Consider the following 27,625-nt stretch of genomic DNA (forward strand, 5'->3'; position numbering starts at 1 on the left):
AATAAGGACGAGTGTTAACATCATGTACGGCACCATCGCACAGGGAACCCAAAGCCTCTACAGGCCCTGTCGGCAGGAACCACAATCACTCTGCGTGGAGTCACATTGGTTCCGGCACACTGCTCAGTGCTGGAACCACAGCGAGACTGCCACGCACGACCACATTAACGCACACACACACACACACACACACACACACACACACTGCAAGCCGTGCACATCACTGACCTGCTGTACGCAGACCGTGGACATGGTCGGTTCCCTGGAGAAGCAGGCCTTGAGGTAGCCCAGGATCTCCTCCACACACTGACGCCACATAGATTAGACATACAGTACCAGTCAATGAGAGTTATGGGGGTCATTGAAATTAAAAAGGTTTGAGAAGCACTGCACACTAAAATGAAACAGAGCCTTAATTAGTATCATCGGTAACACCTGTGAAGGAAGGGAAGTGGCCCGGAAGTAGGAAGAGTAAATCTGTGTGCATAATAGTCAATTTAATCAATAGCCCTATTCAAGCATTTTGGTCTATAAATGGTCTGTTTGTTACCTTGTAGGTTGTACTGTTAAGTAACTGGAATGAAAAAATGAAAAAGAATCGTGATAATAATATCGTGGATTGTGATACTGCTATCAATATTTTTCCATATCGCCCACCCCTGACCCATCTATCAATCCATTCAACCACATGCCCATACACTCATTTTGGCCATATATTCCTCTACTTGCGTATTATAAACTGAATCACTTAGATGAATGAGATTAGCATTACCTTGCCAATATCATGGAGTGTCGCCAGCTCCAGGAGCTGAGACAGCACATCTAGAGTGGAGCGCAGGAAGCTTCCAAACTTCTCCTGGCTGTGGAGGTCCAGTGTCACCTAAAAAGGGACACACACACAAAAACACAGCAAATAAACGATAATAATATCTAGCTATTAAATTCCAGGAATCTGTCTGTATGTCTGTTTGTCGCAGGCACTGTGCGACCGACTGACTTCAAGCTTGGTGTGCGTGTCAGTCACCAAGGAAGGTGTACATTCCTACTGAGTGGGAACTGTGGAAGGTGTACATTCCTCCTGAATGCATGGGAACTGTGGGAATGTGCATGGGACAGCAACAAGGCACATGTATTGTACAAAGTCAAAGTCAAAGTCGTACGATTTGTCACACACGTTACCGCAGTGAAATTTGTTCTCCGCATTTGACCCATCTCTTGGAGCGGTGAGCTGCAGCGTGCGCCGCGCTCGGGAATCATTCGATTAGTAGATTTGACCCCCAATCCAACCCTTTGATGCTGAGTGTCAAGCAGGGAAGCATTGGGTCCCATTTTTTACAGTCTTTGGTATGACCCGGCCGGGGATCGAACCCCGACCTCCCAGTTTCAGGGCGGACACTCTAACCACAAGGCCACTGAGCTGGTACAAGTTGGGCATATACATTCCCAACTTATATCGTTCCCGACTTGCGTAGTCCTCGAGCACAATGGTGCCCGCATCGGTCCGAAGCATCATGTTGACGACATCGGACTTGCTCAAGTATGGTAGGATGGCGGGACGGTATAGGGCTGAGATTATGAATTCACAAAATGTGAAACATATTCACTAAAATGATCACAACTTACTGTAAATTATTTGGGAATTTACTTCCATTAAGCTACATAGCCTCTTGGCAATCTGGCACTGTGTGTAAGTATCAGGGGCGCCTAACTTTGTTTCTAGGTGGGGGAGCATAGATTTAGACTCTTCCGCACGCGCCCGGGGAAAAAAATGGCGTTTTTCGGGCCGAGTCGGGTGTCTTAGCACGATTCTAACTCTGTTAAAAGCATGACAGCCACTACTAAGAAGTCACTACTGACCTTGTTTAAAAATACCCACATGGTTAACTGCAGGGCTAACAAGCATTGGTAGGCTACTGCACATTCATGTCATGAATAATAATTTAAGAAATCATAACAGATTATATGAGTTAAAAAAAAAAAAGGATCTCAATTCCACAGCTGTGGAACAAACTTCCAGCTGTAGTACACATGGGGTGGGTGGGGGTGGGGGGATATTTCTGGGTGGCGCAATGCACCCCCTCATTTTAATCTGCTGGAGCAGCTGCTCCGTTTGCTCAATGGCTCAGGCGCCACTGGTAAGTATGTTAAGTGTTCTGACCTTGTAGTTGGTGTGCGTGGCTTTGAGGACGTCGTACAGCTTGAGGTAAGGGGGCAGATGGTAGAAGCTGCCCAGCGTGGTAGACTTGTTGATCAACCCCGTGGAGGCCGTGCTGCCGTCTGCTGGCCTGCCTGCTCACAAACACACAGACACACAACAAGACACGCTCTGAAATCACCCACAATCAATGTTTCCGACGGTTTCTCCACATGTGAGTGCACGTGCGCACAGACAGACCGACCTGCGTTGGCCTCGGTGCCCTTCTTTGGGCTCATGGGAGCGGCGCTGGGCTCCACGGGCTCCTTTTCCTTGCCTTTCCGGCGAATGGGACTGAGGGACGGCGTGTTGGCCAGGGAAGGCAGGGTGGCCTGGAGGAGAGGAGAGGAGAGCAGGGAACGACGCGTTAGCTTCGTCTCGCATGCAGTAAAGCCCACCCCGGGTCCTTTAACCCATTTTGACCCGAGATCAGATTCTAAAAATGTCTTCTACATCCTGACAGTTTTCTGAGAAAGCTATGTTTCTATGTCAGTCGTTCTTTGATTTTTCAAAAATAGCAGACCTACAAGCTCGTAGCGCGCCACTCGGTGGCGCGCTATGAGCTTGTAGATCTGCTATTTTTTAATAGCTAAAGCATAACATAATGCTAACACCAAAAGGGGTTCCTGCCCAAAATGGGTTAACTCGGAGAGTGCACAAATGTAACCAAACTCGACCCGTACGTGTCAACATTAAGTACATTCTCAGAGTTACAAATGGATAATTAACCATGTGAATTATGCTTTGATGTGCTTGTGTTAATTTATTCATCTTTTAAGTTTAATATCTCCATTTTGTTCAGTGAAGTGAGGGGTGCTTATATCAACGTACATCATTATGACACTAGACACTATGAGGTAAAACTTTCCATTCATTATCAACGGGAATTTAATGTTTGTGTAGGACAAAGTTTGTGAACATAAACTAAAAGCTGGATATAGGAGGGGCTAGCGCCCCTCAAAAATATACGATCTGCAAGCACATAGACCTGCTCATTATCAGAGATAAAACGCAACACGACACTCAAGTAGGTAAAAGGCCCAAAACCGTTACCGACGCCTCGTTACGTTTTATATATACCTTGAGCGCTGGCCCAGGAGGGGTTTCGTCCAGCACGTGGGCACAGATGTTGAGGATCTTGAGCAGGTGGGAGAACAGCTGCTCCACCATGGCCACCAGGGAGCGCTCCGACAGGGCCGCCCAGGGCTCCTCCGTCTTCAGCGGGGCTGGCCCCGGGTTGGCGTTGCCCCCGCCGCCGCCGCCTTCCTCCTCGGCAGCCCAGGGGCTGCGTAGGCAGTGAGGGGCCGTGGCTGAGGAGGGGCACAGTGACACAGGGTTAATACAGGGGCTGCGTAGGTAGTGAGGGGCCGTGGCTGAGGAGGGGCACAGTGACACCGGGTTAATACAGGGGCTGCGTAGGCAGTGAGGCATTCTTGGCGTCTCAGTCGCCTGGCAACGATTTGCTTCCGCATTGTGACGTCATCCAATATCTTCCCTCCGTACACTATCTTTAGTGGCGTTTTTATCGAAATTGAATTGAATTGTTCCATTTGTATGCTCAAAGTTTGAGAACCAATGCACATTGAATGGAACAGAGCCTTAATAATTAGCATCATCAGTGAAGGAAGTAGGGAATACGGCCCGGAAGTAGGAAGAGTAGATTAGTGCATAATAGAGGCTTGTTCTTCTTGCTTTACCAGCGAGCATGTTCCCAGCCAGCAGCAGGGCGTCCTGGTGAGCGGAGAGGGCCAGAGGGAACCAGTACTTACCAGCGAGCATGTTCCCAGCCAGCAGAAGGGCGTCCTGGTGAGCGGACAGGACCAGAGGGAACCAGTACTTACCAGCGAGCATGTTCCCAGCCAGCAGCAGGGCAGGTCGTCCTGGTGAGCGGAGAGGTCCAGAGGGAACCAGTACTTACCAGCGAGCATGTTCCCAGCCAGCAGAAGGGCGTCCTGGTGAGCGGACAGGTCCAGAGGGAACCAGTACTTACCAGCGAGCATGTTCCCAGCCAGCAGAAGGGCAGGGCGTCCTGGTGAGCGAACAGGTCCAGGGGGAACCAGTACTTACCAGCGAGCATGTTCCCAGCCAGCAGAAGGGCGTCCTGGTGAGCGAACAAGTCCAGAGGGAACCAGTACTTACCAGCGAGCATGTTCCCAGCCAGCAGAAGGGCGTCCTGGTGAGCGGACAGGTCCAGAGGGAACCAGTACTTACCAGCGAGCATGTTCCCAGCCAGCAGAAGGGCAGGGCGTCCTGGTGAGCGAACAGGTCCAGAGGGAACCAGTACTTACCAGCGAGCATGTTCCCAGCCAGCAGAAGGGCGTCCTGGTGAGCGGAGAGGTCCAGAGGGAACCAGTACTTACCAGCGAGCATGTTCCCAGCCAGCAGAAGGGCGTCCTGGTGAGCGGACAGGTCCAGAGGGAACCAGTACTTACCAGCGAGCATGTTCCCAGCCAGCAGAAGGGCGTCCTGGTGAGCGGACAGGTCCAGGGGGAACCAGGCGGAGGAGAGCAGTGACAGCACCATGTTGGCCATGCCCACCGTCAGGGTCCTCCTCTCAGCGCCGTCTGCTGCTGCTGCTGCTGTGGAGCTGGAGGTGGAGACCACCGGAGCACCGCTGGCCGCAGACAGACTGAAGGGAAACGCACAGGGAGCATTTCATTCATCGTTGCTGTCGGGAGGAAACCTAGCTCATCATAACTCCATATTTGAGTTTTTATTTAATTTTTTATTATCAGTGCTATTGAACACCCTTTACATCTGTGTGTTGTTTCGAAAATATTGAACCAATGGTAAAACAATGCTTTGGACAAAACCTCTTAACTCCATTGACCCTCAAACTGTCTGCTAAAGCAGCTAACTCCACCAACTCTCCCCCTCTCATGCAAGTAATTGACAATAAAGTCACAAACACCATCTTTGATGAGGCAGAATTAGCTTTGTTTTCAAAATATAAGGGTATTCTTAATTTCCTGAAAAATGAACATTTTGGCAGAGAAATACAGTAAGAGCAGGGGTCATCGCCCTGCTGGCTTGTGGTGGCCATTTGTGTGTCTGTCTGTCTGTGTGTGTGTGTGTGTGTGTGTGTGTGTGTGTGTGTGTGTGTGTGTGTGTGTGTTAGGGCATTAAGCAACTAGTCGACCTTGTTGGTACTAGTTGACAAGGGAAAAAAAAGAAAAACAAGTTTATTTTTGTATCCGATTGTGTAGGCCTCAAGATCAGGTAGATTATAGTTATAGTAACCATGTACACAGTTTTTCAATGTACAAATATTTATTAAAAATAAATAAAATAATTTATAATTACATTTTTTACATAATAGGTAGTTAAACAACTAGTCGACTAGTAAACTAGGCAACTAGGCAACTAGTCAAAATGACTAGAAGTGAATGCCCTAGTGTGTGCGTGTACCTGAGGGTCCGGCCTCTGCTGCGGTTGATGCTGGAGTGTGTAGAATAGGTGTGTGTGTGTGTGTGTGTGTGTGTGTGTGTGTGTGTGTGTGTGTGTGTACCTGAGGGTCCGGCCTCTACTGCGGTTGATGCTGGAGTGTGTAGAATAGGTGTGTGTGTGTGTGTGTGTGTGTGTGTGTGTGTGTGTACCTGAGGGTCCGGCCTCTACTGCGGTTGATGCTGGAGCGTGTAGAATAGGCAGTGCTGGAGCTCACATAACCACAGTGCCAGCCTGCGTTCCAGGTGCATGCTGGGAAGGTGGAGGTCAGGAGGCACAGCGCCTCACAGCAGCCAAACTACACACACACACACACACACACACACACACACACACACACACACACACACACACACACACACACACACACACACACACACACACACACACACACACACACACACACACACACACACACACACACACACACACACACACACACACACACACACACACACACACACACACACACACACACACACACACACACACACACACAATGAAAGACGTTAACCATATGTCCCGCAGAAACTCTTTTTTATTTATTTATGTATAAATCATTGCTATGCCTTTTAGTGTGTTGGTTAAAAAATATTGAACCAATGAAAATTATTAAAAAGCGCTTCGGACAACACCTCTTACTGTAACTCCATTGGCCCCTCAAACTGTCTGCTAAAACAGCTAACTTCACCACCTCTCCCCCTCGCATGCAAGTAATTGACAATATATGAAGTCAGGCCTGGGCCGTGGCTCAGCGGTCCAGGCACCTTGGCTGGTAATCCAGTCTGGCAGTGTGCCGCGGGTTCGACTCCCGATCCCGACGGCCTTTACTGCGTGTCTTCCCCCCCATCTCTCTCCCCATTTCCTGTCAGCCTAGTGTCTGTCCCTCCATAAAATATATAAAATAAAGGCGAAAGCCACAAAAAAAAAAACATTTAAAAAAAAAAATATATATATATATATATATATATATATATATATATGAAGTCACAATAACAACTTTGATGAGGCAATAATGCTTTCGTTTTCAAAATACTGTATAAGGTTTTCTTCATTTCCTGAAAAACTTATATTTTTCATTTCCTGAAAAAATGAACATTTTGGAGTTAGCTGGTTTGTGGCCGACAGACAGACAGACAGACAGACAGACAGACAAGACAGACAGACAGAGTGTAACGCCAGGGCTCCACCGGACGCGTCGCGTCTCCGTCAACGCAACGCAACGCGGGCAGTGGAGCCACCCTTCATTGATTAAAAAGGGAACATTCCCTGACGGTGACGGAGACGCGACGCTGACGCGCCCGGTGGAGCCCTGGTGTAAGATGTGCTGCTCACCGTCAGTGTCACTGTGTGTGTGTGTGTGTGTGTGTGTGTGTGTGTGTGTGTGTGTGTGTGTGTGTGTGTGTGTGCGTGCGTGCGTGCGTGGCTCACCGTCAGGGCTCTGGAGGTAGAGGAGGTGAGGGCGTGGCTGATGGCAGCGATGACTCTGGACAGGTTGTTCTCTATGGTGACGTCAGACACGCCGTGGGACAGACTGTAGCCGCGGTAGGTCCTGGTGATGGTGCTGACGGTGAACTGGGAGGGCGGCTGCGTCTCGTGCATCAACAGCTGAAGGTACACAGAGCTCTGGTCCCTGGCGATGGCCACCACGGGGTCAGCCTGGCCCTGGTCGCAGTCGTAGAACAACCTGGAGACCAGCCTGAACAGACAGGGAGGAAACCGTAGAGTTACACACCTCATCTCTGGAGTCATGATTGGGATCAAGGTGTCAGATTTTTTTTTGCATAATGCCATCATGATGGGCTATGGTTTGGTTTGACTTGGGAAAATGTGCGGGTCCTCCCGAGTGCTCCGAGGAATGGACCTTTCCAGATCTGTACACTTCACACTCAAAGTCCACATTAACAAACAAAAAACACAACTGTGTGAAGTGAGGGGCGCTCTTATCATCGTACATCATCCAATAAAAAAATTAATATACTTCCTCATGAATTAATTTGTCAACTTATGTTATTATCTTTTAACCATGATACAATGTTAAAAGAAATGATTCAATGTATTTAAACTTAATATAGTTGAGTGAGAAAACCACGCTAGGCGATAATATCCTCCAACTTGTGTAACTGGAGTATGACATGTACAGACCCAGAGAGAATGTATTTGAACAACCAATTGATTGATTGATTGATAGATAGATTGATTGAATACTTTATTAACAGGTTTACAGTAAGAAAACAATGCTATAATAAAAATGATGGGTTTCCACTGTGGTCCATGGTCGTGGGCAGGCTGAGTGAGGTGTAGTACTACCTGCTGACAGCAGAGGCCGCCACGTGACGCACTCTGGGGTCGTCGTCTCCCAACAGGCTGATGACCACGCCGTGCAGCACCCTGTCCTGGAGACACAGACGCTGGACACACAGAGGAGACACAATTTACAATTTAGGCATTTAGCAGACGCTCTTAATCCAGAGCGACTTACATTAAGCAATAACAAAAGCATGGCATACATCACATATATAAAAAAGTAGTTATCATGAATCATGCGTAAACTAAGACACAGCTTAGACCCTACAGCTAACAGCTGGAGACACAGAGGAGACACGGTTTAGACCCTACATCTAACAGCTGGACAAACAGAGGAGACACACGGGAAACTAGTGTTGATGTTGTTTGACTATAACTATGATTAAAAATGTTCGTCGACTACCTTTTTTTCCACAGAGGAAAATTAAATAGAAACTAAATAAAAACAAAGCTACGATGACTAAAACTCAACAAATAAGAACTAGACTAAAATGTTAGGGAGGGACTAGTGGAGAAGAGATCCAGTAGAACTAAAAGACAAGTACTTTTATGCATTTTATGCAATTAATCGTCACGTAAAATGTCGTGACAGCCCTACCATTCCTGACAACAACAATCTGACAGCACACCAAATGATCTCCATACGTATGTTCTTATTAGGCCTTAATAATAGAATAGAATCTACTAGAGATAAAATGGAGTCGTTCATTACCCCTGTGTAGTGATGCGTTCCTTTGTGTAAACTTTCCGTTTTCCTCTCCAGGAAATTCACTAACCTGAGAGACGAAGAGTGGAAAAGACAACAAGTTAGAATGTCAGGAAAAACTACGAGAGAATTAAAATCTAATGATAGTGATGATAACATCTAATGATAGCATCATGTGATACCAGATCATCATATTAACACTTTATATTCCCAGAATGTTAGAAGCGTCTTCTTAACCCATTTAGACTAAAAAAATGTCTTCTAAATCATGACAGTTTTCTGAAAAATGTCATGTTTCTATATCAGTGGTTCACAATATTTCATGTCAAGGACCCCAAAAATGATATGGAATTGGCCGCCGACCACCCCATCTGAAATGTGTTGTTCCAGGGACCCCGCAGAAGCAAAGATTTGAGTTAAAAACGTTACTCTGAAAGAATATATATATTCAAAGATTTGCACCACATTGTCATGATTTTTCAAAAATAGCACCGAGTGGCGCGCTACGAGCTTGTAGATCTGCTATTTTTCAATAGCTAAATTATAACATAATGCTTAAAACACCAAAAGGGGTTCCCGCCCCAGAAATGGGTTAATTACCGGAAGTCCATCTCCGCCAGGGTCTCCAGCAGCTCCGTCCTGACCAGCCAATAGGAGCAGTCCTTCAGGGCCAGCAGGTCAATGAGCAGCTGTAGGCCCATTTCACTAAGAGTGCTGCTGCACACCGTCATGATGCAGTGCTGCAACGCGCACGCACGCACGCACACACACACACACACACACACACACACACACACGGAATCACTCACTGCCTTGCATATGTATGTACGTGGAATAAAGCAAAAATAAAATCTCAAGACTGAAAAATGAAATGATGATGTTGTTTTAGGCCGACCGGCCGAAGACATCAAAACATTCGTGTTTCTAGAGGATGCTTCTTAAAACGTTGCATTCTATTACTAGTTTGATCACTTCAAATACTATATTTCATCTAAAGGCCGTGCACTCACACTGTTGCAACATGCATACAACATTGTGTCTCGTCCGTGTTTAATGGCCGCCCCCCAATGCATTTCCAATGGAAGTCACGTGGTTTGAGGCTTTGTACACACATATCAGACGAACATGCTCTGTGCTGTCCGTGTTTACTGCCGCCTCAATGCTTTTCCAATGGAAGTCACGTGGTTTGACAAAACATTATTGTTTGATGGCTGTGTTGTGCCCCCCTCCCCCGCATCAAACAAAAATGTTTGGTCAAACCATGTGACTTCCATTGGAAATGCATCCGGGCGGCCATTAAACACGGACAAGACACGGACAAGACAGCCGTCTCAATAGTGTGACTGAGGCCTTAAAATAACAAATGACCGAAAATAGCCGATCCACAAGCTCACAACACGTCGCGCTGCGACATGTTGTGAGCTTGTGAATCGGCTATTTCACAGAAGACACCCCGGGGCTTCTATGGAATCCAAATGATTGAAATCAGTCGTGGCGACTGTGAACTTTACTCCATGTTGTGTACTGTACGTGCATGAACCTAGTACACACATCATGGACGCCTGGCTGCCTTCTTACCCTGACTGCAGAGCAAGCCATCTTGCAGGTGACGGAGGACTCGTCTTTCAGAGTGCTCTGTAGCAAAGGCATCAAGTCCACCAGGGACAGAGGGTTACCTGCAGCACAGAGGGACGAGGATGGAGGGGAAGAGGGGAAAGGGAAGAAGACATTTTAATTGCTATGTTTTACGTTGAGGTGAATTTACACTTATTACACTTGACTGGTTCATATGGGCATTTATAGCCATTAAAGAAATACAGGAAAAAAAAGTATATAGAAAAATCACACCGGTGTGAAGTGTACGGCTCTTATCACCGTACATCATCATACATCCTCTCGTTACGAAATGTTTGTGTTTACCACTGACATAGAAACATAGCTTTTTCAGAAAACTGTCAGGATGTAGAAGACATTTTTAGAATCTGATCTCAGGTCAAAATGGGTTATATATGTTCTCTTCGTAATTTGATGCGGCAGGGGTGTCAAACTCATTTTGGGGCAAGGGCCACATTGCGCGAAAGGTGACTTGATGAGGGCCGCGGCCAGTTGCAGCTCACGTGCGTTGACTTACAGTTGTCACTTGGCTTTGTTTTCTAGACTGTTTATTGACATAAATTGACTTTATTTGTATTACAGTTGTAGGCTACAAGACGTTTGGTATGAGAGGTGGAAAAAAGACCCAATAATCGAATAGTTAAAAATGAATCATTATTTTATCAAAAATATCCATAATGGCAAATTGACATGTAGCCATCATGAAAGCTGACACTTTGCATCTCTTTGCTTTGACTATCGTGTGTAAGTAGACAATATTCCTCACTTGTTAAGGGAAATGAAACAATACTGAGCTGTAACAACTATGGTTAGCCTCTCCATGTCCTGCTGTATCAGAGTGTGAGGAGAGAAATCCACAACAACTCAACTAGTAGTTGAATAGACTGTTAACAAGCCCATCAGTGACAACATTCCGCACCTGGGCAGAGACAAAGCCGTCTACAGCAGGGCCATTAGCGGGGCAGGTGGGGGAGTAGCAGCGTCGTTTCCTTTTTGAAAATCATCTCAAGGGCCGCATTGGACCTCTCCCTGGGCCGCATGCAGCCCACGGATCACCAGTTTGACACCCCTGCAGCCTAGTTCGTCACGTCACGCTGCAGTGTCTTACAGAAGTTGCAAATTATTGCCGATGGACAAGCTGGCAATGTGGGAGCGTTTAGTGATTAAAGGCCCGCGGCATACTGCAGTGTTTAGGTGAGAACCGACTCACCGTGGTGGTTGGAACTACAACATGACATCACTGAGCCACGGTGATAACAGACTCACTGCAGTGGTTGGAACTACAACATGACATCACTGAGCCACGGTGATAACAGACTCACCGCGGTGGTTGGAACTACAACATGACATCACTGAGCCACGGTGATAACAGACTCACTGCGGTGGTTGGAAAACTACAACATGACATCACTGAGCCACGGTGATAACAGACTCACTGGTGGTTGTAAAACTACAACATGACATCACTGAGCCACGGTGATAACAGACTCCATGGTTGCCATGGTTACCCAATATTACCGTGAAGGCCATTTTGGAGCAGTTTGGAACTACATTTTGGTCAAGACTGACGCCATGTTTGATGAGGTCAGATTTCAGTCAGCTTGACTTAAAAGATGATTACACAGAGTGTGAGGAGCATTAGTCAAAGAGAAGAGAGAGGGAGACACAGACCATTAGATCACACATAGAAAGATAAACCCTTACGACTTTATATTCTGCTGTAATACCATCATAAACATTCCTGGATTGTATAAGAAAGACATCACTGGTTGAAGACACCCCATGACCACTAGTTAAGAAACCTATAAGAGACCAAACGTATATATATCTATAGTTTTGTTTCTGAAATGGGTCGTCCGTTCAGGTATCATGAGTGGAAAGAAGAATACGACAGAAAGACGGAGGCTGAAATCCAGACGATGATCCAGGAGAGACGAGTGAAGATTCAGGAGGTCAAACGCTCAGTAGAGCTCAGCAGGAAATATGCAGACACAGTGATAGCAGGCAGTGTGCAGGTCTTCACTGCTCTGATCAGCTGTATTGAGAGAAGCCAGGCTGAGCTCATTGGTGTGATTGAAGAGAAGCTGAAAACAACAGAGAAACAGGCTGAAGGCTTCGTCAAAGATCTGAAACAGGAAATCACTCAGTTGGAGAAGAGAAGCACTGAGCTGAAGCAGCGCTCACACACTGAAGACCACCTCCACCTCCTCCAGAACGTCACATCCATCAACACCCCTCCACCCACCAAGGACTGGGTGAAGGTCAATGTCCATCAGTCTTCATGTGTGGAGGCTGTGAGGACAGCTGTGTCTCAGCTGGAGAAGACACTCAGTCAGGAGATGCAGAGGATGGGTGATGTTGAGCTGAGGATGATCAAGAGATATGCAGTGAATGTGACCCTGGACCCTGATACAGCACATCCCATACTCATCCTGTCTGACGATGGAAAGCAAGTGAGTCGTGGAAACATACAGAAGAATCTCCCAGAGAACAAAGAGAGATTCTCTTATGGTGCCTATGTCTTAGGCAAACAAAGCTTCTCCTCAGGAAGGTTTTACTATGAGGTTCAGGTTGGAGGGAGGAATTACTGGGAAATTGGAGTGGTCAGAGAGTCCACCGACAGGAGGACATCTTTAAGCACACGCCGATGCCCCAACAGAAATGGTTGCTGGACTATAGCGTTGAGGAATGGAGAGGAGTACCAGGCTAATGCTCACCCTCCTGTCCTCCTCCCTGTAAGAGAGAAGCTCCAGAAAGTGGGAGTGTTTGTGGATTATGAGGAGGGTCTGGTCTCCTTTTATGACGTGGAGACCAGAGTTCACTTCTACTCGTTCACTGGCTGCTCCTTCACTGAGAAACTATATCTATTCTTCAGTCCCCGGTATTTATTTGTAAACGGTGCTCCCCTGACCATCTCTCCTGTCAACATGGACGCTGTTCTTGGAGGGAACATGACACCTCCAACTTCATAAAGAAGAAAAACATGGGGCACGGTGGCACAGCTGGTAGTGCTGTCGCCTCACAGCTAGAAGGTCCTGGGTTCGATTCGAAAAAAAAACAAACAAACAATATAGCTGCAAGCGGTGATGAGATGGGGTCAAACCTTTAAAGCCATAAAAGCAATATAGAAAAGTCTCACCAGTGTGAAGTGAGGGGCGCTCTTATCATCGTACATCATCTCGTTACGCAATGTTTGTGTTTACACAAACACGCTTTCTTTTTTTGAGGGGGGGTGTCATGGCCACTGTTACAATCCAATCATCTAAAGAAAAAAACCCAATCAACCAAGTTATTATTGCGTCATCAATATTGGTGAAAATAATGAGGATTATTTTAAGACCGATCCGATTGTTAAGGCCAGCCGATATGGCCGATTCCGATACGCTACTATTATATCGTGCGTCTCTACTTTATATACTGTATGTTCTCTTCGTAATTTGATGTCGTAATTTGATGTGCGTCACGTCACGCTACAGTTGCAAATTATTGCCGATGGACAAGCTGGCAATGTGTGAGCGTTTAGTGATTAAAGGCCCGCGGAATACTGCAGTGTTTAGGTGAGAACCGACACACCGTGGTGGTTGGAACTACAACATGACATCACTGAGCCACGGTGATAACCGACTCACCGCGGTGGTTGGAAAACTACAAGAGGACATCACTGAGCCACGGTGATAACAGACTCACCGCGGTGGTTGGAAAACTACAACATGACATCACTGAGCTACGGTGATAACAGACTCATTGGTGGTTGAAAACTACAACATGACATCACTGAGCCACGGTGATAACCGACTCACCGCGGTGGTTGGAAAACTACAACATGACATCACTGAGCCACGGTGATAACAGACTCACCGCGGTGGTTGGAAAACTACAACATGACATCACTGAGCCAGTGATAACCGACTCACCGCGGTGGTTGGAAAACTACAAGATGACATCACTGAGCCACGGTGATAACAGACTCACTGGTGGTTGGAAAACTACAACATGACATCACTGAGCCACGGTGATAACAGACTCACTGGTGGTTGGAAAACTACAACATGACATCACTGAGCCACGGTGATAACAGACTCACCACGGTGGTTGGAAAACTACAACATGACATCACTGAGCCACGGTGATAACAGACTCACCGCGGTGGTTGGAAAACTACAAGATGACATCACTGAGCCACGGTGATAACAGACTCACTGGTGGTTGTAAAACTACAACATGACATCACTGAGCCACGGTGATAACAGACTCCATGGTTGCCATGGTTACCCAATATTACCGTGAAGGCCATTTTGGAGCAGTTTGGAACTACATTTTGGTCAAGACTGACGCCATGTTTGATGAGGTCAGATTTCAGTCAGCTTGACTTAAAAGATGATTACACAGAGTGTGAGGAGCATTAGTCAAAGAGAAGAGAGAGGGAGACACAGACCATTAGATCACACATAGAAAGATAAACCCTTACGACTTTATATTCTGCTGTAATACCATCATAAACATTCCTGGATTGTATAAGAAAGACATCACTGGTTGAAGACACCCCATGACCACTAGTTAAGAAACCTATAAGAGACCAAACGTATATATATCTATAGTTTTGTTTCTGAAATGGGTCGTCCGTTCAGGTATCATGAGTGGAAAGAAGAATACGACAGAAAGACGGAGGCTGAAATCCAGACGATGATCCAGGAGAGACGAGTGAAGATTCAGGAGGTCAAACGCTCAGTAGAGCTCAGCAGGAAATATGCAGACACAGTGATAGCAGGCAGTGTGCAGGTCTTCACTGCTCTGATCAGCTGTATTGAGAGAAGCCAGGCTGAGCTCATTGGTGTGATTGAAGAGAAGCTGAAAACAACAGAGAAACAGGCTGAAGGCTTCGTCAAAGATCTGAAACAGGAAATCACTCAGTTGGAGAAGAGAAGCACTGAGCTGAAGCAGCGCTCACACACTGAAGACCACCTCCACCTCCTCCAGAACGTCACATCCATCAACACCCCTCCACCCACCAAGGACTGGGTGAAGGTCAATGTCCATCAGTCTTCATGTGTGGAGGCTGTGAGGACAGCTGTGTCTCAGCTGGAGAAGACACTCAGTCAGGAGATGCAGAGGATGGGTGATGTTGAGCTGAGGATGATCAAGAGATATGCAGTGAATGTGACCCTGGACCCTGATACAGCACATCCCATACTCATCCTGTCTGACGATGGAAAGCAAGTGAGTCGTGGAAACATACAGAAGAATCTCCCAGAGAACAAAGAGAGATTCTCTTATGGTGCCTATGTCTTAGGCAAACAAAGCTTCTCCTCAGGAAGGTTTTACTATGAGGTTCAGGTTGGAGGGAGGAATTACTGGGAAATTGGAGTGGTCAGAGAGTCCACCGACAGGAGGACATCTTTAAGCACACGCCGATGCCCCAACAGAAATGGTTGCTGGACTATAGCGTTGAGGAATGGAGAGGAGTACCAGGCTAATGCTCACCCTCCTGTCCTCCTCCCTGTAAGAGAGAAGCTCCAGAAAGTGGGAGTGTTTGTGGATTATGAGGAGGGTCTGGTCTCCTTTTATGACGTGGAGACCAGAGTTCACTTCTACTCGTTCACTGGCTGCTCCTTCACTGAGAAACTATATCTATTCTTCAGTCCCCGGTATTTATTTGTAAACGGTGCTCCCCTGACCATCTCTCCTGTCAACATGGACGCTGTTCTTGGAGGGAACATGACACCTCCAACTTCATAAAGAAGAAAAACATGGGGCACGGTGGCACAGCTGGTAGTGCTGTCGCCTCACAGCTAGAAGGTCCTGGGTTCGATTCGAAAAAAAAACAAACAAACAATATAGCTGCAAGCGGTGATGAGATGGGGTCAAACCTTTAAAGCCATAAAAGCAATATAGAAAAGTCTCACCAGTGTGAAGTGAGGGGCGCTCTTATCATCGTACATCATCTCGTTACGCAATGTTTGTGTTTACACAAACACGCTTTCTTTTTTTGAGGGGGGGTGTCATGGCCACTGTTACAATCCAATCATCTAAAGAAAAAAACCCAATCAACCAAGTTATTATTGCGTCATCAATATTGGTGAAAATAATGAGGATTATTTTAAGACCGATCCGATTGTTAAGGCCAGCCGATATGGCCGATTCCGATACGCTACTATTATATCGTGCGTCTCTACTTTATATACTGTATGTTCTCTTCGTAATTTGATGTCGTAATTTGATGTGCGTCACGTCACGCTACAGTTGCAAATTATTGCCGATGGACAAGCTGGCAATGTGTGAGCGTTTAGTGATTAAAGGCCCGCGGAATACTGCAGTGTTTAGGTGAGAACCGACACACCGTGGTGGTTGGAACTACAACATGACATCACTGAGCCACGGTGATAACCGACTCACCGCGGTGGTTGGAAAACTACAAGAGGACATCACTGAGCCACGGTGATAACAGACTCACCGCGGTGGTTGGAAAACTACAACATGACATCACTGAGCTACGGTGATAACAGACTCATTGGTGGTTGAAAACTACAACATGACATCACTGAGCCACGGTGATAACCGACTCACCGCGGTGGTTGGAAAACTACAACATGACATCACTGAGCCACGGTGATAACAGACTCACCGCGGTGGTTGGAAAACTACAACATGACATCACTGAGCCAGTGATAACCGACTCACCGCGGTGGTTGGAAAACTACAAGATGACATCACTGAGCCACGGTGATAACAGACTCACTGGTGGTTGGAAAACTACAACATGACATCACTGAGCCACGGTGATAACAGACTCACTGGTGGTTGGAAAACTACAACATGACATCACTGAGCCACGGTGATAACAGACTCACCACGGTGGTTGGAAAACTACAACATGACATCACTGAGCCACGGTGATAACAGACTCACCGCGGTGGTTGGAAAACTACAAGATGACATCACTGAGCCACGGTGATAACCGACTCACCGCGGTGGTTGGAAAACTACAACATGACATCACTGAGCCAGTGATAACCGACTCACGGCGGTGGTTGGAAAACTACAAGATGACATCACTGAGCCACGGTGATAACAGACTAACTGGTGGTTGGAAAACTACAACATGACATCACTGAGCCACGGTGATAACAGACTCACCGCGGTGGTTGGAAAACTACAACATGACATCACTGAGCCACAGTGATAACAGAATCACTGGTGGTTGGGAAACTACAACTCGTGGGAACCGGGCCGGCACCCTGGGTGCGTTCCTGTGGGTGAAAAGGCGTCTTCGGCAGGGAAAGCCATTGGGAAAAACCTGTAAAAGATGTAATGTCCTTGGCAGTAAATGTCGCTATGACTATATACTATTAAAAAGAATCACACCCGTGTGAAGTGAGGGGCACTCTTATCATCATACATCATCTCATTCCGGCCAATCACAATTTTCGTCCTCACTTTTATCTTCAATATGTACTTTTCTCAACCAATCAAATCATGTGAAGGTCATTTTGGAGCCTTTTGGAACTACATTTTGGTCAAGACTGACGCCATGTTTGATGAGGTCAGATTTCAGTCAGCTTGACTTAAAAGATGATTACACAGAGTGTGAGGAGCATTAGTCAAAGAGAAAAGAGAGGGAGACACAGACCATTAGATCACACATAGAAAGATAAACCCTTACAACTTAATATTCTGCTGTGATCACATCATAAACATTCCTGGACCATATAAGAAAGACATCATTGGTTGAAGACACCCCATGACCACTAGTTAAGAAACCTATAAGAGACCAAACGTATATATCTATAGTTTTGTTTCTGAAATGGGTCGTCCGTTCAGGTATCATGAGTGGAAAGAAGAATACGACGATGATCCAGGAGAGACGAGTGAAGATTCAGGAGGTCAAACGCTCAGTAGAGCTCAGCAGGAAATATGCAGACACAGTGATAGCAGGCAGTGTGCAGGTCTTCACTGCTCTGATCAGCTGTATTGAGAGAAGCCAGGCTGAGCTCATTGGTGTGATTGAAGAGTCGCTGAAAACAACAGAGAAACAGGCTGAAGGCTTCGTCAAAGATCTGAAACAGGAAATCACTCAGTTGGAGAAGAGAAGCGCTGAGCTGAAGCAGCGCTCACACTCTGAAGACCACCTCCACCTCCTCCAGAACGTCACATCCATCAACAACCCTCCACCCACCAAGGACTGGACGAAGGTCAATGTCCATCAGTCTTCATGTGTGGAGGCTGTGAGGACAGCTGTGTCTCAGCTGGAGAAGACACTCAGTCAGGAGATGCAGAGGATGGGTGATGTTGAGCTGAGGATGATCAAGAGATATGCAGTGAATGTGACCCTGGACCCTGATACAGCACATCCCATACTCATCCTGTCTGACGATGGAAAGCAAGTGAGTTGTGGAAACATACGGAAGAATCTCCCAGAGAACAAAGAGAGATTCTCTCATGTTGCCTATGTCTTAGGCAAACAAAGCTTCTCCTCAGGAAGGTTTTACTATGAGGTTCAGGTTGGAGGGACGAATTACTGGGTAATAGGAGTGGTCAGAGAGTCCACCGACAGGAGGGAATTTGTAATCACACGCCGATGCCCCAACATAAATGGTTGCTGGACTATAGCGTTTGCGAATGGAGAGGAGTACCAGGCTTATGCTGACCCTCCTGTCCTCCTCCCTGTAAGAGAGAAGCTCCAGGAAGTGGGAGTTTTGTGGATTATGAGGAGGGTCTGGTCTCATTCTATGATGTGGAGACCAGAGTTCACTTCTACTCGTTCACTGGCTGCTCCTTCACTGAGAAACTATATCCATTCTTCAGTCCCCGGTATTTTTATGTAAACGATTATCCCCTGACCATCTCTCCTGTCAACATGGACGCTGTTCTTGGAGGGAACATGACCCCTCCAACTTCATAAAGAAGAAAAACAATAAAGCTGCAAGCGGTGATGAGATGGGGTCAAACCTTTAAAGCCATAAAAGCAATATAGAAAAAGATATATAGAAAAGTCTCACCAGTGTGAAGTGAGGGGCGCTCTTATCATCGTACATCATCTCGTTACGCAATGTTTGTGTTTACACAAACACTCTTTTTTTTAGGGGGGGTGTCATGGCCACTGTTACAATCCAATCATCTATAGAAATAAACCCAATCAACCAAGTTATTATTGCGTCATCAATATCGGTGAAAATAATGAGGATTATTTTAAGACCGATCCGATTGTTAAGGCCAGCCGATATGGCCGATTCCGATATGCTACTATTATATTGTGCGTCTCTACTTTATATAATTATGTTCTCTTCGTAATTTGATGTCGTAATTTGATGTTCGTCACGTCACGCTACAGTTGCAAATTATTGCCGATGGACAAGCTGGCAATGTGTGAGCGTTTAGTGATTAAAGGCCCGCGGCATACTGCAGTGTTTAGGTGAGAACCGACACACCGTGGTGGTTGAAACTACAACATGACATCACTGAGCCACGGTGATAACAGACTCACCACGGTGGTTGGAAAACTACAACATGACATCACTGAGCTACGGTGATAACCGACTCACCGCGGTGGTTGGAAAACTACAAGAGGACATCACTGAGCTACGGTGATAACCGACTCACCGCGGTGGTTGGAAAACTACAACATGACATCACTGAGCTACGGTGATAACCGACTCACCGCGGTGGTTGGAAAACTACAAGAGGACATCACTGAGCCACGGTGATAACAGACTCACCGCGGTGGTTGGAAAACTACAAGATGACATCACTGAGCCACGGTGATAACAGACTCACCGCGGTGGTTGGAAAACTACAACATGACATCACTGAGCTACGGTGATAACCGACTCACCGCGGTGGTTGGAAAACTACAACATGACATCACTGAGCTATGGTGATAACCGACTCAACGCGGTGGTTGGAAAACTACAAGATGACATCACTGAGCCACGGTGATAACAGACTCACCGCGGTGGTTGGAAAACTACAACATGACATCACTGAGCCACGGTGATAACCGACTCACTGGTGGTTGGGAAACTACAACATGACATCACTGAGCCACGGTGATAACTGTCTCACCGCGGTGGTGGGAAAACTACAACATGACATCACTGAGCCACGGTGATAACAGACTCACCGCGGTGGTTGGAAAACTACAACATGACATCACTGAGCAACGGTGATAACCGACTCACTGGTGGTTGGAAAACTACAACATGACATCACTGAGCGACGGAGATAACAGACTCACCGCGGTGGTTGGAAAACTACAACATGACATCACTGAGCCACAGTGATAACAGACTCACTGGTGGTTGGGAACTACAACTCGCCGGAACCGGGCCGGCACCCTGGGTGCATTCCTGTGGGTGAAAAGGCGTCTTCGGCAGGGGAAGCCATTGGGAAAAACCTGTAAAAGATGTAATGTCCTTGGCAGTAAATGTCGCTATGACTATATACTATTAAAAAAAATCACACCCGTGTGAAGTGAGGGGCACTCTTATCATCATACATCATCTCATTCCGGCCAATCACAATTTTCGTCCTCACTTTTATCTTCAATATGTACTTTTCTCAGCCAATCAAATCATGTGAAGGTCATTTTGGAGCCTTTTGGAACTACATTTTGGTCAAGACTGACGCCATGTTTGATGAGGTCAGATTTCAGTCAGCTTGACTTAAAAGATGATTACACAGAGTGTGAGGAGCATTAGTCAAAGAGAAGAGAGAGGTAGACACAGACCATTAGATCTCACATAGAAAGATAAACCCTTACGACTTTATATTCTGCTGTAATACCATCATAAACATTCCTGGATTGTATAAGACAGACAAAACTGGTTGAAGACACCCCATGACCACTAGTTAAGATTAAGAAACCTATAAGAGACCAAACCTATATATCTATAGTTTTGTTTCTGAAATGGTTCGTCCGTTCAGGTATCATGAGTGGAAAGAAGAATACGACAGAAAGACGGAGGCTGAAATCCAGACGATGATCCAGGAGAGACGAGTGAAGATTCAGGAGGTCAAACGCTCAGTAGAGCTCAGCAGAAAATATGCAGACACAGTGATAGCAGGCAGTGTGCAGGTCTTCACCGCTCTGATCAGCTGTATTGAGAGAAGCCAGGCTGAGCTCATTGGTGTGATTGAAGAGAAGCTGAAAACAACAGAGAAACAGGCTGAAGGCTTCGTCAAAGATCTGAAACAGGAAATCACTCAGTTGGAGAAGAGAAGCTCTGAAGACCACCTCCACCTCCTCCAGAACGTCACATCCATCAACACCCCTCCACCCACCAAGGACTGGACGAAGGTCAATGTCCATCAGTCTTCATGTGTGGGGACTGTGAGGACAGCTGTGTCTCAGCTGGAGAAGACACTCAGTCAGGAGATGCAGAGGATGGGTGATGTTGAGCTGAGGATGATCAAGAGATATGCAGTGAATGTGACCCTGGACCCTGATACAGCACATCCCATACTCATCCTGTCTGACGATGGAAAGCAAGTGAGTCGTGGAAACATACGGAAGAATCTCCCAGAGAACAAAGAGAGATTCTCTCATGTTGCCTATGTCTTAGGCAAACAAAGCTTCTCCTCAGGAAGGTTTTACTATGAGGTTCAGGTTGGAGGGACGAATTACTGGGTAATAGGAGTGGTCAGAGAGTCCACCGACAGGAGGGAATTTTATATCACACACCGATGCCCCAACATGAATGGTTGCTGGACTATAGCGATTTGGAATGGAGAGGAGTACCAGGCTAATGCTCACCCTCCTGTCCTCCTCCCTGTAAGAGAGAAGCTCCAGAAAGTGGGAGTGTTTGTGGATTATGAGGAGGGTCTGGTCTCCTTTTATGACGTGGAGACCGAGGTCCACCTCTACTCTTTCACTGGCTGCTCCTTCACTGAGAGACTATATCCATTCTTCAATCCCAGGAATGCTACTCCCCTGACCATCACTCCTGTCAAAATGGACGCTGTTCTTGGAGGGAACACGACGCCTCTAACTTCAAAAAGAAGAAAAACAATATAGCTGCAAGCAGCGATAAGGTGGGACCAAGAAAGAGGACAATACGCAATAAGAACAATATGCACAAATAAGACTCATGAGCCGAGTTGTCAGTACACGGATTTGAACACACAACCTTGTGGTCCGAAGGCAAGAGCTCTACTGACTGAGCTACACAGAGACATCAGTCACTACATTGAAAATCAGTGTATTTGATAATAGTGTGTGTCCTGGTTAAGTTTTGCTGTAATTGTTCTCACATACAAACTTCTCTTCAACTGGGATTTCAGATAATGGTCCATAGATTGTGTGTAGGACGTTTCACGCAAATTGCTCAAAAGTCCAGGCAGAAAATCAGGTATAAGCATTTTTCAAACTGCTCAAAATGGCGGAAAACCTGAGGGCGGAGCTTACTTGTCAAAGTGACAGATGTGTTCCCCCTGAGTCAAGGAACATGTGGAAACAAGTGCCATGACTTTTGGCCAAACGAGGCATGAGTTAAGCCTGTTCAAAGGTTTCATTTTCAAAAAATCGCTATAGCCAATTGGAGTAAGACTGCTTTCAGTGCTATTTGGCATGACCCTCTACCATACTGTAAAGTGTAATAAGACTGCTTTCAGTGCTATTTGGCATGACCCTCTACCATACTGTAAAGTGTAATAAGACTGCTTTCAGTGCTCTTTGGCATGACCCTCTACCATACTGTAAAGTGTAATAAGACTGCTTTCAGTGCTATTTGGCATGACCCTCTACCATACTGTAAAGTGTAATAAGACTGCTTTCAGTGCTATTTGGCATGACCCTCTACCATACTGTAAAGTGTAATAAGACTGCTTTCAGTGCTATTTGGCATGACCCTCTACCATACTGTAAAGTGTAATAAGACTGCTTTCAGTGCTATTTGGCATGCCCCTCTACCATACTGTAAAGTGTAATAAGACTGCTTTCAGTGCTATTTGGCATGACCCTCTACCATACTGTAAAGTGTAATAAGACTGCTTTCAGTGCTATTTGGCATGACCCTCTACCATACTGTAAAGTGTAATAAGACTGCTTTCAGTGCTATTTGGCATGACCCTCTACCATACTGTAAAGTGTAATAAGACTGCTTTCAGTGCTATTTGGCATGACCCTCTACCATACTGTAAAGTGTAATAAGACTGCTTTCAGTGCTATTTGGCATGACCCTCTACCATACTGTAAAGTGTAATAAGACTGCTTTCAGTGCTGTTTGGCATGACCCTCTACCATACTGTAAAGTGTAATAAGACATGACCCTCTACCATACTGTAAAGTGTAATAAGACATGACCCTCTACCATACTGTAAAGTGTAATAAGACATGACCCTCTACCATACTGTAAAGTGTAATAAGACATGACCCTCTACCATACTGTAAAGTGTAATAAGACATGACCCTCTACCATACTGTAAAGTGTAATAAGACATGACCCTCTACCATACTGTAAAGTGTAATAAGACATGACCCTCTACCATACTGTAAAGTGTAATAAGCAAATGACGCTTCATGTAGGTATTAGGTGCAGAAGAAGTAGTTTCACAAAACAGTAATTTTCATTGGCTCATAAAAACGTCATGTTTTCACTTAACCCATTGATACCTGAGGCTGAATCTGGGAACGCCTTCTAGGGCCTGACCTAAGGTTTCTGAAAACCTTCAAATTTTGATTCATTATTTTTTTAAATAGTTATGTTTTTTCAAAAATAGCAGACCTACAAGTTCATAGCGCGCCACTCGGTGGCGCGCTATGAGCTTGTAGATCTGCTATTTTTCAATAGCTAAATTATAACAATAGCTGATGAGACACAGAGAGAGCGCCGGCATCAAGGGTAGAACAACGTATAGGTTGCACCAGGCATCAATGGGTTAACAAAAATGTGCTACGGTTATTTGTCCGTATAGGTCCAAAGTTCACGTGTAGAAGCTTTCGTGCATTTTGATCAAAGATCCTGGGAGCAGATACATTTTAACTGTTTTTCATATAATTCAAAATGGCGGGTGATCCAAAGGTCAGAGGTCAAAAGTCAGAACACGAAAGTTGTTCGGCATGAGGAGACACATATGTGTATCAAAGTGTAATTGCCGACGGTCAAACGGTTCATGAGATATGCACGTTCAAAGTTTGCATTTTCAATTGAGCGCTACCATTTGGCCAATCGTCATGGGCTTCGTATAGTCACCGTTTGGCATGGCCCTCTACCAGATTACTTCTGATACCCAGCTGAAGACATCAAGACATTCCTGAGACCATTCATGTTCCTGGAAGATGCTTCTAAACTTGTATTCTATTGTATTTAAGGTAATGATCTGTATCTTGTGATAGTGTATACGTATGTCTCTTGTTGTTGTTGTTGTTGTTGTATGTTTACTGTACTGTGTCTTTCAGAGCTCTTATTATCTGCTGTAAAATGAATTGCCCAGCTTGGGACATATAAATAAACTTGACCTTGACCTATTACTAGTTTGATCACTTCAAATAGTCTTTCATCTTAAAATAACCAATGACCGAAAATAGCCAATCTACAAGCCCACCACGTGTTGTGAGCTTGTAGATCTGCTATTTTCAGGGCGCGCTGGGCTTTTATATGGAATCCAAAATGACTTACATCAGTCGTGCCGACTGAGAACTTTAACCCATTTTGACCTGAGATCAGATTCTAAAAAATGTCTTCTACATCCTGACAGTTTTCTGAAAAAGCTATGTTTCTGTCAGTCGTTCTTTGATTTTTCAAAAATAGCAGACCTACAAGCTCGTAGCGCGTCACTCGGTGGCGCGCTATGAGCTTGTAGATCTGCTATTTTTTCCAATAGCTAAAGCATAACATAATGCTGACACCAAAAGGGGTTCCCGCCCCAAAATGGGTTTTAATCCACGTTTATGCTATTACTGACCCGTTGTGTTCCGCACACTGGCCAGCCAGCTGTGTATGTTGTAGCGTGTCTTGGTGAGCGCAGCCTGGATGATGGCGCCGCACAGGATGGCAGTGGCTCCTCGGATCTGAGGGTCCCCGTGCTGCACCAGGCACAGCACGTCGCTGACATACTGCTGCTCTGCAAGGACACGAGGAGGGGGACAACGGCCATCAAATCTCATGACTCAAACAGTGTAGGGCATTTACTTCTAGTCATTTTTAATAGTTGACTAGTTGCCTAGTTTACTAGTCGACTAGTCGACTAGTTGTTTAACTACCTATTATGTAAAAAATAAAATAAAAAAATAAACTTTTTTTTTTTTTTTTGAAATAAATATTTGTACATTTAAAAACTGTGTACATGGTGACTATAACTATAATCTACCTGATCTTGAGGCCTACAAAATCGGGAAAAAAAATAAAAAAAATACACTTTTTTTTTCTTATCAACTAGTCAACTAGTACCAACAAGGTCGACTAGTGGATTTACTAGTCGAATAGTAAACTAGTCGACTAGTTGCTTAATGCCCTAACTCAAACAGTGTGCCCCCCAACCCACAGGCGCCGTTTCCTAAACAATTAACACAATATGTACTATAGTGTTGTCCCGATCCGATCGGGTGATCTGAAATCGGGGCCAATCACGTCATTTTCAAATGATCGGAATCGGATCGGGAGCCAAAAAACGTGATCGGGACATCCCTAGTATCAATTCCATATCATGATGTTAGACTGGATATTGTCTGTGATGTGGGATATTGTACTATTGTGATGTGGCATAAATACCTGTTCTATAAAATATAAATATCGGATCGAGAAAAATCGGTATGGGCTGTTGCTCAAAATCAAATGATCGGAATCGGATCGGGAGCAAAAAATCGGATTAACCAATACATCATTATTTTGCTATGATTCCATGCTTTCATAGAAAGAAGAAAAAAACACAATGACAGTCATTCTAATAAAAGTATAGTCACATTTTGCCTTTCAATAATTGAAAGGCGACTGAGAAATCTAATCCATGTCTGCAAGTAGACAGAGGACACACACCGGGGACCCCCACAAGGTAAAAACTCTGTAAATTCTCGAAGGTGTAATGCAACGGAAATGGTGGACATTTTATTTTGAAGTTTCAAACGGTTTCAAGTTGAAACACCGGTCTGAAGTTTCTGAACCAATCAGAGCGTCGCATCCCTTCAGGCGATGGGACGGTAGCTAGGGTCGGTAGCTATGCTATACCAGCGCATGCTGTGTGTTAGTTTACAATTCAGATAGACGGCCAGCTGTACCAGTTTACTGTTATGTGGCTTATTTCTACCCTATAATGTTTTCAGATACATATTTTAGCGTGATGATTAAGTTGAAACCGAGTAATACACTCTCTGGATGTTATCTTGAATGGGAATAAAAACGGAGGATTTCTGTAATCAGTAGCAGCTGTGTTTACCTGTTTGGACGGATGCGGAGATACAGTATGGGGAATTAAACGGGTGAGCTTCATTTTTATTGGCTTTTATCGATGTGGGCCTCGACACGTCATCACGCAGCACGTTTTCGTTTTCAGGAAGTAATAAAAAATATATTTTTATGGACTTTTGATATAAAAACACACAAAAATGAGAATTTTCCCATTTGTTTGGCATCCATTGTTAGGTATGCCCATTATGATGACCACAGAGATGGTCTAAAAGTGTGATTTTTTTTTTTCATTTCACTACACCTTTAACTTTCGGACCTGCATATAAAATGCTCTAAAAGACATTATGTTGTACCCTCTGCAGGGATCCCGTCCAGCGGTTCCAGGTACAGGGAGTTGAAGAAGGCTTCAGGGTGCAGCGCCGCTGCTGCCCCAATGCAGCTGACCGCCAGGGCCTTGACGCTCACACGGACCTCCTTGTCGGGGATCAGACCTGAAGGAAACATTAGCAGCGACAAAATGGTGCATTTATAGCCATTTTATCCAATGCGTTTTATCCATAGATGTGCATTACATTCACCCATTCATACACCGATGGCGGAGGAAACCTGCACATCGGGAGCAATTAGGGGTTCAGAGTAGGGCATTCACTTCTAGTCATTTTTACTAGTTGTTTAACCACCTATTATGTTTAAAGAAAAAGAATAAAATATGTGTACATTTAAAAACTGTGTACATTGGTGACTATAACTATAATCTACCTGATCTTGAGGCCTACAAAATCGGGGGAAAAAAATAAAAAATAAACTTTTTTTTTTTCAACTAGTCAACTAGTACCAACAAGGTCGACTAGTGGATTTACTAGTAGACTAGTGAACTAGTCGACTAGTTGCTTAATGCCCTAGTTCAGAGTCTTGCTCAAGGACGACACTTCGACACTAACTCTGGGGGAGCCCACAGGGATCGAACAGGGAACCTCATGGTTCCCATCCGGCTGCTCTACCGGCCACTGAGCCACTCCCGCC

At 45.4% G+C, this 27,625-nt stretch overlaps 1 protein-coding gene across 14 annotated transcripts in view; it reads right to left on the reverse strand.

Moving 5' to 3' along the window:
* htt (huntingtin) overlaps positions 1 to 27,625 on the reverse strand; it is a 110,242-nt gene that overhangs the window by 51,865 nt on the left and 30,752 nt on the right. For 9 of the 14 annotated variants that reach the window (XM_079500280.1, XM_079500277.1, XM_079500276.1 and 6 more), the window contains 15 exons: positions 26,956 to 27,093; positions 25,164 to 25,322; positions 10,230 to 10,327; positions 9,252 to 9,391; positions 8,658 to 8,721; positions 7,949 to 8,049; positions 7,070 to 7,337; positions 5,791 to 5,936; positions 4,627 to 4,823; positions 3,275 to 3,504; positions 2,400 to 2,526; positions 2,159 to 2,289; positions 773 to 880; positions 551 to 574; positions 229 to 306 (listed from right to left, as the gene is read on the reverse strand). In XM_079500280.1, coding sequence (XP_079356406.1) covers positions 229 to 306; positions 551 to 574; positions 773 to 880; positions 2,159 to 2,289; positions 2,400 to 2,526; positions 3,275 to 3,504; positions 4,627 to 4,823; positions 5,791 to 5,936; positions 7,070 to 7,337; positions 7,949 to 8,049; positions 8,658 to 8,721; positions 9,252 to 9,391; positions 10,230 to 10,327; positions 25,164 to 25,322; positions 26,956 to 27,093 — 2,009 coding nt within the window. The remainder of the gene's footprint in view (positions 1 to 228; positions 307 to 550; positions 575 to 772; positions 881 to 2,158; positions 2,290 to 2,399; positions 2,527 to 3,274; positions 3,505 to 4,626; positions 4,824 to 5,790; positions 5,937 to 7,069; positions 7,338 to 7,948; positions 8,050 to 8,657; positions 8,722 to 9,251; positions 9,392 to 10,229; positions 10,328 to 25,163; positions 25,323 to 26,955; positions 27,094 to 27,625) is intronic. The other 5 variants (XM_079500273.1, XM_079500271.1, XM_079500274.1 and 2 more) reach the window with 1 other exon arrangement.

This window comes from Electrona antarctica (assembly GCF_951216825.1).
Source record: "Electrona antarctica genome assembly, chromosome: 4".
NCBI classification, from domain to species: Eukaryota; Metazoa; Chordata; class Actinopteri; order Myctophiformes; family Myctophidae; genus Electrona; species Electrona antarctica.